The sequence below is a fragment of the Schistocerca americana genome, chromosome 4 (genome assembly GCF_021461395.2).
Source record: "Schistocerca americana isolate TAMUIC-IGC-003095 chromosome 4, iqSchAmer2.1, whole genome shotgun sequence".
In the NCBI taxonomy this organism is placed as follows: domain Eukaryota; kingdom Metazoa; phylum Arthropoda; class Insecta; order Orthoptera; family Acrididae; genus Schistocerca; species Schistocerca americana.
Window position 1 is genome coordinate 108,894,705 of NC_060122.1, and position 14,178 is coordinate 108,908,882.

Genomic DNA, 14,178 nt, shown 5'->3' on the forward strand with positions numbered 1-14,178 from the left:
CTTCTGAACAGGAGTGAAGATCCAGATGAGGTCACCAGCCTGGTAGACAACAGGGTGGTGGCTCGTGTCATACCATCTTGAGCCTGCAGCTTGCAGAGTCAAGCTAACTGCCGAGCTTTCTCAGCTCTGGTTAATACCTGGGTGACGTAGTTGTCGTCCACATCATCAGGATGTAACGTAAACACAGTGTCCATCGTCGTTGTTGCTTCACGTCCATGCACCAGGAAAACTGGCATAAATCCTGTGGTGTCTTGTTTGGCGGTGTTGTAGGCAAATGTCACAAAAAGTAGCACCTCATCCCAGTTGCTCTGCTCAACATTGACGAACATTGATAGCAGGTCGGCCAAGGTCTTATTAAGGCGTTCAGTGAGCCCGTTAGTTTGTGGATGATAGGCAGTCATCATGTGATGAGTAATGTTGCACTGATGGTTTATCTCTGTCACAAGATTTAATTGACAAACTTTCCCTTTATCCGTAATTAACAACCTTGGGGCACCGTGTTTTAATATAATGTCTTCTACGACGAATTTGGCTACCTTGAATGCTTCGGCTGTTTTCATGGCTTTTGTAATGGCATAGCATGTCAAGTAATCAGTGGAAACAATAATCCATCTGTTGCCACTAACAGACGTTGGAAATGGTCTGAGGAGGTCAATCCCAACACACTGGAAAGGCATTTCTTTCTCCTCTGGCACTCTCGACAGTGTGACACACAGTGATGGACACTCCTAGAAAAACCTGGACAGAAAAATCTCTTGCAGATTCTATCATATGTCTTAATGAAGCCTAAATGTCCGGCCTCAGGTGTGTCATGGAATTTCTGTAGAACATCTACGCGCATGTGTTTAGGAATCACTGGTAGCCACCTCTTTCCAAAAGGGCCAAAGTTTTTCTTGCAAGGTAACCACCTTAAATTGTCCTTTCACATCCTTTGACCGATTTAAGGCAAGCATTATTTGAGATATCTTGGCGTCCTTCTGCTCAGCAGAGAGATCCTGGAGTGCAGCAAGACAGTCAAAGTCTTGATAGTCTTGCAAAGGGTTTCTTGAGAGACAGTCGGCATCTTGGTGTTTTCGTCCACTTTTGTACACTATGGTAATGCCATACTCTTGAAGACCTAGTGAACACCTGGCGAGTCATCCTGTTGGATCAACCAACAAAGTGAATGATTGTCTGTAACAACTGTGAATGACCTTCCATAGAGATACTGTCGAAATTTGCACATGGCCCAGATCACAGCAAGACATTCTCTTTCTGTAGTTGAGTAGTTTTCCTCAGCTTTTGTAAGTGTCCTAGAAGCATAGGCTATAACCTTCTCTTTTCCGTCCAAAATCTGCACCAGAATAGTACTGATCCCGTACCCACTGGCATCTGTGTGTAGTTCTATAGGTGCTCTATTATCATACAGACCAAGTACAGGGTCAGTTGTCAGAGCTTTTCACAGCACATCAAAAGAGTCGTGTTGGCACCACCCCAGATAAATTTAGCATCGGCTTTTAACAACTGTTGGAGTGACCTGGCTTTGATACAAAAGTCTTTGATAAACTCACGGTAATAAGAACACAATCCGAAGAAGCTTCTTACATCTCTAATACTTTTAGAAATAGGAAATTCCATTATAGCTCTCACCTTTTCTGGGTCTGGCCACACACCTTTGTTTGACACAAGGTGTCCAAGTATTTTGATATATTTTGCTCCAAAGAGACACTTTATTGGATTAAGTTTCAGTCCGCCTTGTTGGAGACACTTAAGAACAGCCCTCAGTCTTTTTATGTGTTCATCAAATGTCTCTGAGAACACTGTAATGTCATCTGAATAACAAAGACACATCGTCCACTTCAGGTGCCTTAGAAGATTATCCATCAATCGTTCAAAAGTTCCTGGTGCATTACACAAACCAAACAGCATTACCTTAGTTTCATACAAGCCCTCAGGGGTGATGAATGCAGTTTTCTTACGATCCGCCTCATCTACTTCGATTGGCCAGTATCCCGAGTACATGTCCATGGTTGAGAAAAACTTCAGACAATCTAGTGTATCGTCAGTTCGTGGAGGAGGGTAAATGTCCTTTTTATTTATCTTATTAAGCTTCCTGTAATCAGCACAAAAGCGCCAACTGCCATCCTCCGTTCTAATAAGAACCACTGGTGACGACCATGGGCTCTGTGAAGGCTGAATGATGTCATTCTTCATCATTTTCTCTACCTCGACATGAATTATTCAACATTCCGTTGCTGACACACGGTATGCTCTTTGGCTTAATGGTTGATGGTCTTCAGTGCTGATCCAGTGCTTCACTGTCGATTTGTCTGATTTGCTCTTCACCTGTGGAATGAAGCATTCAGAGAACTCTTGAAGAATGGCGAGTAGCTTCTTCTGTTGTTTCTTAGTGAGATCTGGTGATAGTCAAGCTAGAAGATCTTGTCTCGTAGTGGTAGTGCTCATTTCGCCCACAGACTTGGCATGGGAGGTTTCTATGACGCTCAACTGTTCTGCGATTAATGGCTCAGCATTTGCTATGCACATGTGTCTTGGAAGGATCTGCGGTTCTCGGCTACAGTTAACTATCCACAATTCACCGAATCCATTCTTAAATGAGACGACAGAGGCTGGGATGACCAAGTTATTCTTCAATGGTATACTTCTCTTGCATTCCACTACAAGATCCATGGGTTGATGCATGGCATGACACATGACAATTACCTTTCTAGAGCTGACTGCAGGAATGATCACTTCATCCAGCACACATGCGAATGTGCATCTTCCTGTCCACAGTATCTCATCTTGTCTAGCATAATCTTCGAGCGACCACAAACTGTAATTGCTTGAGAAGCTTTCAGGAAGTCCCATCCGAGAATGACATCATGAGTACACTCTTGTAAGACGATGAATTCGAAGGGCTGTGTATGGCCACTTATACTCACACGAAGGGTACATCTTCCTGTAGGTTTTACATATTCCCCATTAGCCACCTTTGGCAGAGATGTTTTATTGTCAGCGAATACAGTTTTCTGCAACTAGCGACAGTACTTCTCCGAAATGACTGAATAGGATGCTCCAGAATCTACAAGAGCTTGGGCTGGTCAGCCATCCATGAGGATGTCAATGTAGTTTCCTATCATTTTTGTAGTGATCGCCGGCGGAGGATTTTTCTCTTCGGTGGCCTCACCTCCAAGGAAGGTCGCAGCCTTTAGTTTTCCATGTTGTGGCAGCTAGGTGATCGGCTGGAGCTTCTAAACGGCGATGGAGACCTTGATCGGTCTGTTGGGGGGCATCCTCTCCAGCTTGCGGAGATGGTGACCTATGTCATCCTGCACCCACATCTTCTTGTTCATCTTCGTCGTCCTGGAGTTGGTGTCAGCTAAGATTGGTCTGCTATCTTCTGATGCAGGTGTCATCAAATACCCGCCATCTTTCTCGACAATAGCACACCACGTGTCCCGGTCATCCTCAGTGGAAACATACTGGTCGGTTATCTTGGGGTCCTCCAGACATCAGTCTTTCTTGGTGCCCAAACAGGTTCCTCATGTGGCATTGTAAGAATGTAACTTCGCCTGGGTCTCGACTTTTTTACAGTTTTAAAGGGAAAGGAAGGATGAGAGATTGGGTTCAATGTCTGTTCCACTTCCTCCCTTATGACCTCTTGAAGTGTCTCGGTTTTGTGCTCGCTGTGCAATCCAAGAGCCTTCTGAACTTCCTCTCTCACTATCTGATGAAGAACACACTGCTTGTTTACCATTCAGAAACTTCAAGAGCCTTCAAGAAGTGTAAGTCCAGAAGAGCAGGTTACATGTGATGTGGAGGTCCAACAACAACTCTTAGGTGACATGTGATCTTTTATGTGATTGGATCAATGAAGTGTTTCCTCTTTCGGTGAAAAAATATTCATTTGCGATGAATCTCCAGTCCATATCTTGCTTGTTATGGGTAATGCTCTGGCCCATTCTCCAGGCCTACAAGACCATCTCCTTGAAGAATTTCAGTTTAGTAAGATCCATTTTCTGTCTCCCAACACCACTCCATTGCTCCAGCCAATGGACAGGCAGATTACTCTTAATTTTAAGAAGCTGTACATTAAAGCACTCTTGGAGCATTGCTTTGAGTTGACTGAGGCTACTAATTCACTCTCAGAGAGTTTTGGAAGTATCACTTCAACATTGTTGCTGCGTCAAGATGAGTGGAAAGGTGTGGGAAGGGCTTACCAAGAGAGACAAAGATGTAGAAAGCTAAAATGGAATGAAGCAAGGGGTAATTACTGTGAATAAATGCTTAGATGGAAGGAATTAATGTAAATTAAGGCTAGGTGGGTGGTGAGAAGCAAGGACATGTTGTGGTGTTAGTTACCACCTGCAGGGTTCTGAGAAACTGTTGTCTGAGGGAAGAATCCAGATGGTGCCTGTGGTTAAACAGGCACTGAGGTCATGACTGTCATGTTGTACAGCATACTCTGCAACAGGATATTGTGTGTTGCCTGTATACACCTTCTAACTATTCCCATTAACCCTGACTGATAACTGGGTGGTAGTCATGCCAATGTAAAAGGCCGAACAGTGATTACTCTAACAGCTGGTATATGATGTGTGTCATTTCACAGGTGGCTCTCCGTTTGATAGTATATGTTTGCCAGCTACAGGGCTGGAATGAGTGGTGGTAGGAAGGTGCGTAAGGCAGGTCTCGCTCCAGGGATGGTCACAGGGGTAGGAGCCATAGGGTAGGGAGATGGGTGCAGAAGGAGCATAGGGTCTGAAAAGGATGTTGTGGAGGGTGATGAAAAGCTATTCTAGGTGTGGTGGGCAAAATCTCAGGCAGAATGGATCTCATTTCGGGGCATAATTTTAGGAACTCGTGGCCTTGTCGAAGTAGCTGATTGATACGTTCAAGACCAGGGTAATACTGGGTGACAAGTGGTGTGCTCCTAAGTTATTTTTTGGAGGGATCAGCATTGTCAGTATTGGATGTGATGGCCCGTTAAATCTGCTTTTGAACTAGGCTGTTGGGATAATTATGTCCAGTGAAGGCTGAAGTGAGAGTGGTGGCATATTTCTGAAAAGGGTCTACATCCAAATAAATACGTTTGCCTCGAATGGCACAGTTGTATGGGAGGGAACGTTTAACATGAAAAGCATGGTAACTGTCAAAATGTAAGTAATGTTGTTTGTTAGTGGGTTTGATGTGGACGGATGTGTGTAGCTGGCCTTGGGTGAGGATGAGATCAACACCAAGAAAAGTGGCATGGGATTTGGAATAGGACCATGTGAAATTTAATTGGGAGGAGGTATTTAGAGATTCCAGGAATTTAAACATGTCAGCCTCACCATGAGTCCATACGGTGAAGATGTCATCAATGTATCTAAACCAAACACGGGGCTTTCCTGGGATCCATAATTCTTCTGCCCCTTCTGTTGCCCCTCCCTTCTCTGTTACATGCAGTGCACTTAGCTTTTCACTCTTATTAACTTGTGCGCAGTGTTTCTGTCTTGCATATTATCCTGTCTTCCACATTTAAGCTCTGATATTCTCGAATCTCGTCCAGTGCAGTGCCCAACAATCTGTCTTTCTTTCTCATTCTGTCCAGTAAGTCTCCCTGACCCACTGTACCTCTTTCCCTAAACCTCTATAGTTCTTTTCCTTCACCCCTCATTCTTCCCCTTCAACTCTTCCACCAGAAGAAGGAGCCACTGGCTCCGGAAGTTCGTAAAAGTTAAATCCTTTTGTATGTGTGTATCCCCCTGCCATTGCTTAGTGAGTACATTTTTTATCTGTCCATTTACATTGTAGTTAATAGTAAGTATTATAACACCATAATCTTTCATAAATTTAAATTTTGACATCTTGGATATTTGGGAATCCAGCCGTATGTTCGCGTTGTTCTCACACAATATTTCAACAGCGTGCCTCGCTGTCTTCTTCAGGTGCTACCTGAGACTGGTCCTTGGGTCGATCGAGTCTAGTATTTATGCCTGGAAGGAGCTGGCCGTTCCCTAATCGATCCATGCCGAGTCGAGTGTTCCATCTGTGGTCTGCGCCCGCCGGACTCTGCTTCAATGGACCCCTCCAGTCGCGGATGTTCCGACTGCCGTGTGCACCAGTTTTGGCAATCGTCAATGGTTGTGGCCATCATCTGAGGTGTGTCAGATCCGATCTGAGATGTTGGGTACTCTGTCTCATGACTGGGTGGCAATGGGCAGCCCTCTATCACCAGTGGTGGCCAACCTATTTGTGGATAGGTTTGAAGAGGAGGCACTCTCTTCAGCCACATATCAACCCACGTGCTTTTTTAGGTATGTGGATGATACCTTTGTCATCTGGCCCTATGGTAGGGAGAAGTTAGATGAATTCCTGCTACATCTGAACTCTTGCCACCCGAACATTCAATTCACAATGGAAATGGAGAAGGATGGACTACTTTCGTTCTTGGATGTTCTAGTGAAAAGAAAGGCAGATGACACATTTGGACCCAGTGTGTACCGCAAACCTACGCACACTGACTTATACCTACAAGCCAGCAGTTGCCACAATCTAGCACAGAAGAATGGTGTGCTCAAAACACTGGTCCACAGAGCACAAACTATTTCAGATCCTGATAGCTTGGCCACAGAGATAGAACACTTATGATCAGTGTTCAGCAGGAATGGGTACTCATCTAGAGATATCCAGAAGGCACTTCAACCTGCGAATCAGCCAAAGGAGCCAGAAGAAGAACCAGAAGAGGCAAAGAAGATGGCATACCTGCCATACGCCGGACTTATCTCTGCCAAAATTAGCAGGATTGTCCAGAAATATGACATCAAGAGCATATTTTGCCACCCACCAAAATTGTGGCTATGCTGGGGAATGTAAAAGATGACCTGAGGCTACGCAAGCCAGTTATTTACAACATACCGTGCCAGTGGGGGTGTCATACATTGACCAGACCACCAGAACTGTGGACATCAGGTGTAAAGAACACCAGAGATATACCAGCCTCAGACAGGCAACTAAATCAGCCATAGCAGAGAATTGTGTGGAACTTGGTCATTCAGTGGATTACAGTGACACCAAGATTGTGACACAGACCTCAAGAGTTTAGGACAACGTCATTAAAGAAGCCATTGAGATTAAGGTCACAGACAATCTAATCAACTGTGACTCGGGATACCAAATCAGCACTCCCAGGAATCCAGCACTTGAGCTTGTGAAAACTCAACTCAGGACACTCCGGGATTCTACAAGAAATAGAAGTGGAGACCGAGAGAACAGCCGTGAGACAAGGTGTCGGACATTAGAGACCAGATTTGAGACACCCCAGATCATGAACTCAACTTCAGAAGATGGCCAGGCTGGGCGTGGATGGCGGTTGGAACACCGGTGACCAGAGAGGGCCAATGTAGCTGCGTCTGGTGGGTGCAGACCACAGACGGGACACATGATGCGGCGCGGACCGATTATGGAGTGCCCAGCACAAAACAGAAGTGTAAATCATAGTAACAGTCATGAGACAGAGTACCCAACATCTCATATTGGGTCTGACACATCTTGGGTAACTACCACAACCATTGAGGATGGCCAAAACGGGCACGGATGGCAGTCGGAACATCCGTGACTGGAGGGGTCCATTGAAGCCGAGTCTGGCGGGCGTGGACCACAGACAGAACACTCGACTTGGCACAGACCGATTAGGGAATGCCTAGCTCCTTCCAGGCATAAATACTGGACTTGATCGACCAAAGGACCAGTCTCAGGTAGCACCTGAAGAAGACAGCGAGGGATGTTGTTGAAATATCGTGCAAGAACGACGCGAACATCTGGCTGGATTCCCAAATATCCAAGATGTCAACAGATTGCTGGGAAAGCAAGAAGATTTACAAGTTAAATTTAGCTTCTTTTCTAATCCGTCCTCCAAATTTTAGGACATGTAATGTAACAACAGAAATGCACATGTGGGTTTTCCAAAGATATTGAGGCATTCCTATTTAAGGAAATGGGGACCTGTATTTAAATGGTATGGGTCTCACCCTCGCCCCTCTCCCCTCTCCCTGCAAATAGTTTTATATGTAAGTAAGAACAGATGGACATGAAGAAGAGGCTATACTATTGCAGCAGGTTATGACTTGCTCTTGTCTGAATGAGATATGACTGTATCAACTGATCTTCAGTGATTAAAAGTTCCAGCGTAAGATTTTAGGCTTGAGTGTGTACAATTAAATACATTTTAAAACTTGTTTCACACTTGGTTATTAGCTAAACTGAAGGGAATGCCCCAATTGTTAATGCTTCACCATTAAAATGTGATGTACTAACATCCATACACTACAATCTGATGGATTTTTTTGCTATGGTACCCAGGGGCACCAGCCACAACTCACATGAAAACAGCCACAACTCACATGAAAACTATAATGTGTGAGTCACAGAAAGCAATGCTCACGCAGTCCGTAGCAGCCACGTGAGATTTTCAAGTATGACACCATACCACCAGGAGGCACACCGAGAGCTATGGACCACCAGGTACCTCACGAGCCAACAGCAAGAGGTCGCTGGCTGCGTCATGAGAGCACACCTACATCCGGTCATGAGTCACTAGGAGGCAGCATGTCTCGTCCTGGATAACAGCTATTTAAGGAAACCCAGGAATCACTGCGGACAGTTACCAATGATGAGAACTGGCTGTCTCATGTGCTGACTGCTTGCAGTCCCTCAATTAAGCTCTCGTCAACATGCCATCAGTAATGACAGCAGAACACAGAGAAGTAGGCTTCTTTGTTGGAAAAGAGCTTTCTTCAAGTGTTGGTAATTTCAGTGTTTAGTTATGCTTCCAGGAAGTTAGGCGGACCAAATCCACAGTATTCTATTTTTACTGGAACCACTAAAGAGGCAGATTTAATTTGTAATTATAAATAGTGTCAAAACGGATTTTTGGTTTTTAGAAGGACAACAAAGGAGCTATTGTACTCCTACTGGGACTCTCTTTCAATCAGGAAAAATAGACAGATTTTTCACCTTTTTTGTTTGTCAGCATAGAGTCTTCCCCTCCCCACTTGCTTCCCAGCTACTTCCAATCATTGACAGAACACATTTCATTTTTTTACATCAATATGACATAAATTTTACTGATGATCAGCCGACCTCGGGGAAGATCAATTTGGATTCCGTAGAAATATGGGAACACGTGAGGCAATACTGACCCTACGACTTATTTTAGAAGCTAGATTAAGAAAAGGCAAAACTACATTTCTAGCATTGGTAGACTTAGAGAAAGCTTTTGACAATGTTGACTGGAATACTCTCTTTCAAATTCTAAAGGTGGCAGGGGTAAAATACAGGGAGCGAAAGACTATTTGCAATTTGTACAGAAAGCAGATGGCAGTTATAAGAGTCGAGGGGCATGAAAGGGAAGCAGTGGTTGGGAAGGGAGTGAGACAGGGTTGTAGCCTTTCCCCGATGTTATTCCTTTCCCCGATGTTATTCAATCTGTATATTGAGCAAGCAGTAAAGGAAACAAAAGAAAAGTTCGGAGTAGGTATTAAAATCCATGGAGAAGAAATAAAAACTTTGAGGTTTGCCGATGACATTGTAATTCTGTCAGACAGCAAAGGACTTGGAAGAGCAGTTGAACAGAATGGACAGTGTCTTGAAAGGAGGATATAAGATGAACATCAACAAAAGCAGAACGAGGATAATGGAATGTAGTCGACTTAATTCGGGTGATGCTGAGGGAATTAGATTAGAAAATGAGACACATAAAGTAGTAAAGGAGTTTTGCGTTTTGGGGAGCAAAATAACTGATGATGGTCGAAGTAGAGAGGATATAAAATGTAGACTGGCAATGGCAAGGAAAGCCTTTCTGAAGAAGAGAAATTTGTTAACATCGAGTATAGATTTAAGTGTCAAGAAGTCGTTTATGAAAGTATTTGTATGAAGTGTAGCTATGTATGGAAGTGAAACATGGACGATAAATAGTTTAGACAAGAAGAGAATTGAAGCTTTCGAAATGTGGTGCTACAGAAGAATGCTGAAGATTAGATGGGTAGATCACATAACTAATGAGGAGGTACTGAATAGGGTTGAGGAGAAGAGGAGTTTGTGGCACAACTTGACGAGAAGAAGGGATTGGTTGATAGGACATGTTCTGAGGCATCAAGGGATCACCAATTTAGTATTGGAGGGCAGCGTGGAGGGTAAAAATTGTAGAGGGAGACCGAGAGATGAATACACTAAACAGATTCAGAAGGATGTAGGCTGCAGTAGGTACTGGGAGATGATGAAGCTTGCACAGGATAGAGTAGCATGGAGAGCTGCATCAAACCAGTCTCAGGACTGAAGACCGCAACAACAACATATGACCACATGGGTTCCATCAAAATTTGTGGTTGGATTGGTGCTTCCTTGGTAGAAGGGGCATTGTATGTTGTCTTGGATGCAGAGTCATCAACAGAAATAGAAGTAACTTAAGGTATACACTAGCAGGAAAGTGTAGTGCAATCTCTGCTGCTCATGTTGTCTATTTATGACCTGACAGGTAATATAAATAGTAATGTTAGACTTTCTGCAGATCATGCATCCAATATTCCTGCAAGAGAAGCTACAAAACAGTCAGTCAGATCCTGATAAGATTTCAAAATGGTGAAAACATTTTCAACTTCCATTAAATGTGCAGAATTGTAAAATTGTTGACTCTGCAAAATGCTGAAAAATAGTATCCTATTACTGCAACATCAGTGAGCCACAATTGGAAAGAACTCGTAGGGATACTTGTGTGTAACGGTTTGTCGCAATATGTGAAGGAATGATCACACAGGCTCACTCATAGTTTAAACAACAAGCAGACTTAGAATAATTAGGATCACTTCCATAAGGACTGTGAAGGCAAATTAAAGTGTGGACAGGGGCATTTAAACAGTCATTCTCTCCTAGCACCATATGCACTTGGAACTGGAAGAAATCTTAACATGTGATAGCATGCCCACTCTTCCTACTTTTGATTACTTATCTAAAGGATTAATGGAAACTGATCTGAAGCTACATTTCATAAATTGGCAAAGTGTAAAAAATAAATCAAGTTTCTAATTAACGTGACTGAGAAACCTCTGCATGACTGCAGTTAAAGCTCAAAAATAATATACTGAAGTCTTCCAGGAGACAATCCAAAATGGAACTAATTTTTAGCAGTGGAATTGTCCAGATGTGTACATGAAAGCTTTCATGGATAATTTTTGTCTGTCATTTTGGGGTACATTTCAAAAACATATATTCTAAGGCTTGAATATAAATATTCTGATCTATTGTACTATAAACCATTATTTCTAAATATCTTGTATCCATTCATCTCTCTTATATAACAGTTATGTGTCGCACAGTAGTATGAGTCTTTAGATTGATTTCATGCATCCACAGGAGCAGCACATATAGCATTTAGTGTGGTCAGTGTGTGTTTGTGCAGGGGGGTGGTGGGCAGTGGGTTGCATCCATGTGTATATGTATAGATTCATCCTAAAGCTAGCAACTTTTATTCCTTTTGTGTACCTCAATGCTTCTGCTTTTTTGTGAGTTGTTACCTTTACTCCTAAACTAATTACGTTCTGCCACAGCTTTTTGTACCATATGTATGGAAGAACAGAGAGAGAGCATGATTTGATTACTTCACCACTCACTGTTACATATTATATTCGTAGGATTCAATGTAATTTCTTTTTCTGTTGTTGTTTTCCAGTTTCCTTCTATCTCTTGCTGAACATTGCTGAAGATACAAAAGTGGAGGATAAAATGAGGAAAAAGAATATTTGTGGAATGCTTACAAAAAGTCTTGATAGAGACAACTGTGACCTTCTAATATTAGTTGTCACATTCCTGAAGAAGCTGTCAATCTTTAGAGAAAACATCATTGATATGGTAATGTATTTTGTAATAATATATTTAAGGTATCATGTGATGAATGTAGCCCACTTGTCAGCTATATATTGACTGATAGTGACTTTCTCTGTATTGAATAACAAAGATATTGTTTTTGTTTTTGGCTGTAAGTGTTCAGTACACCTGTGGAAGAATTATACTCTGCGTACTGCTTCAGGCTATATGTAGATGGCCAGAGACCTGCAACTGGGGCATCCTGTGCTGTGTTTGCATGTTCTCTTGACCTGTTTTTGAGAGTGAAGTGGTAAGTTTCACAAGCAAGCAGTGCACTGCACATTACCTGGAGAAAAGCAGCGATGTGGAGGTTGCAACCTTTAGGATAGTGTGCCTCTGCTTTGTGCCTCATTAAAATTGCATAACAAAGTAGGCTGCACTTTGTGCATCGAGCTTTTTTTCCTGTGTTGTGGCGTAGCAAGACAGCCACGCCACGGAAGTAGCCGAAAGGCACACGTTTAGTTCACGCAGGCAAGAGATAGGTCTGTAACAGGATACGTAATGACTGCTATAAAGAAAAGTACGTAGCTTCTGGAATACTTAACTTTAATCCATCCTTGTTGTATATATCGCTCTTGACGATACAAGTGAGACTCTTTAGATACAAGCTATGTAAGGCTAATGGCGCCTTGCTAGGTCGTAGCCATGGACTTAGCTGAAGGCTATTCTAACTATCTGCTCGGCAAAGGAGCAAGGCTTCGTCAGTGTAGTCGCTAGCTATGTCGTCCGTACAACTGGGGCGAGTGCTAGTCAGTCTCTCGAGACCTGCCTTGTGGTGGTGCTCGGTCTGCAATCCCTGACAGTGGCGACACGCGGGTCCGACATGTACTAATGGACCGCGGCCGATTTAAAGCTACCACCTAGCAAGTGTGGTGTCTGGCGGTGACACCACATTCTGAGAATGAGCTTTATGTGGGGATTACGACACAGGAGTTACTGAAACTTCGTGGCAGATTAAAACTGTGTGCCTGACCAAGACTTGAACTCGGGACCTTTGCCTTTCGCGGGCAAGTGCTCTACCATCTGAGCTACCGAAGTACGACTCACGCCCGGTCCTCACAGCTTTACTTCTGCCAGTATCTCGTCTCCTACCTTCCAAACTTTACAGAAGCTCTTCTGCGAACCTTGCAGAACTAGCACTCCTGAAAGAAAGGATACTGCGGAGACATGGCTTAGCCACAGCCTAGGGGATGTTTCCAGAATGAGATTTTCACTCTGCAGTGGAGTGTGCGCTGATATGAAACTTCCTGGCAGATTAGTTCTGCAAGGTTCGCAGAAGAGCTTCTGTAAAGTTTGGAAGGTAGGAGATGAGATACTGGCAGATGTAAAGCTGTGAGGACCGGGCGTGAGTCGTGCTTCGGTAGCTCAGATGGTAGAGCACTTACCTGCGAAAGGCAAAGGTCCCGAGTTCGAGTCTCGGTCGGGCACACAGTTTTAATTTGCCAGGAAGTTTCATATCAGCACACACTCCGCTGCAGAGTGAAAATCTCATTCTAGAGGAGTTACTGCTCATTACTTATTTTATGACAATATATTAACACTGTTCAGTGAAATAAAATACAGTATTCAGAAACAGCTTTTGCAGTGCTACTGAATGCTGCAATGTTTGATGGCTAAGGTTGCTTGGATTTAGACAAATTCATTTTATATGAATAAGGTAACAGCTCCCCACTATTGAAATCTTATTATTGGCTCTGATTTTGTTTTTACTTTCTGACGACTTCCTTATTTGCCTAACATCTGGGAATGAATCTTCCTCGCAAAGCTGTCACTGTTCAATTTTCTGCATTCATTTAAATTGTTTCATGTTAGTGCATCAAAGCAATACCATATGTTTAAAACCAAAAATTGGAAAGAAACTGAAACTTTCCTCAATGCACACAGCAGTTAAGAGAAAGGAAATGTTGATGTTGCATTAAAATCACCAATAGACTGGATCAAAGAAGAGTTTGCAGGCACTCCATGTGCATTAGTCACTATTCAGGCCAAGCTGCTTGTGCTTCGTTGCTAAAATTTTTCTTGCTGCTAATATACACTTGTCACTGATTGGTTCTGGAGAGTTAGCATGGACTCTTTTCTCAAGTGACACATTTTGAGCTTAACATTTGGACCACATTAAAAAATAAAGTTTTGTAAGTGAAACATTTTGATATTAATGAACTGCAGATTTTTAGGCTTAGTGATTACACTTCTGCTGTCATTATTTATAAATGGTCAGTGAAGCATATGAACCATTAGTCGCTACCTTGTGGTTAGAGTGGGAAACTCATAGGTATATTAGGATCCAGAGACATG

The 14,178-nt window shown here is 43.0% G+C and overlaps 1 protein-coding gene across 5 annotated transcripts in view; it reads left to right on the plus strand.

Annotated features, from left to right (window-relative positions):
- Positions 1-14,178, plus strand: part of LOC124612825 (kinesin-associated protein 3) — a 224,990-nt gene that overhangs the window by 35,709 nt on the left and 175,103 nt on the right. For all 5 annotated transcript variants that reach the window (XM_047141249.1, XM_047141251.1, XM_047141252.1 and 2 more), the window contains exon 7: positions 11,690-11,868. In XM_047141249.1, the coding sequence (XP_046997205.1) occupies positions 11,690-11,868 (179 nt within the window). The remainder of the gene's footprint in view (positions 1-11,689; positions 11,869-14,178) is intronic.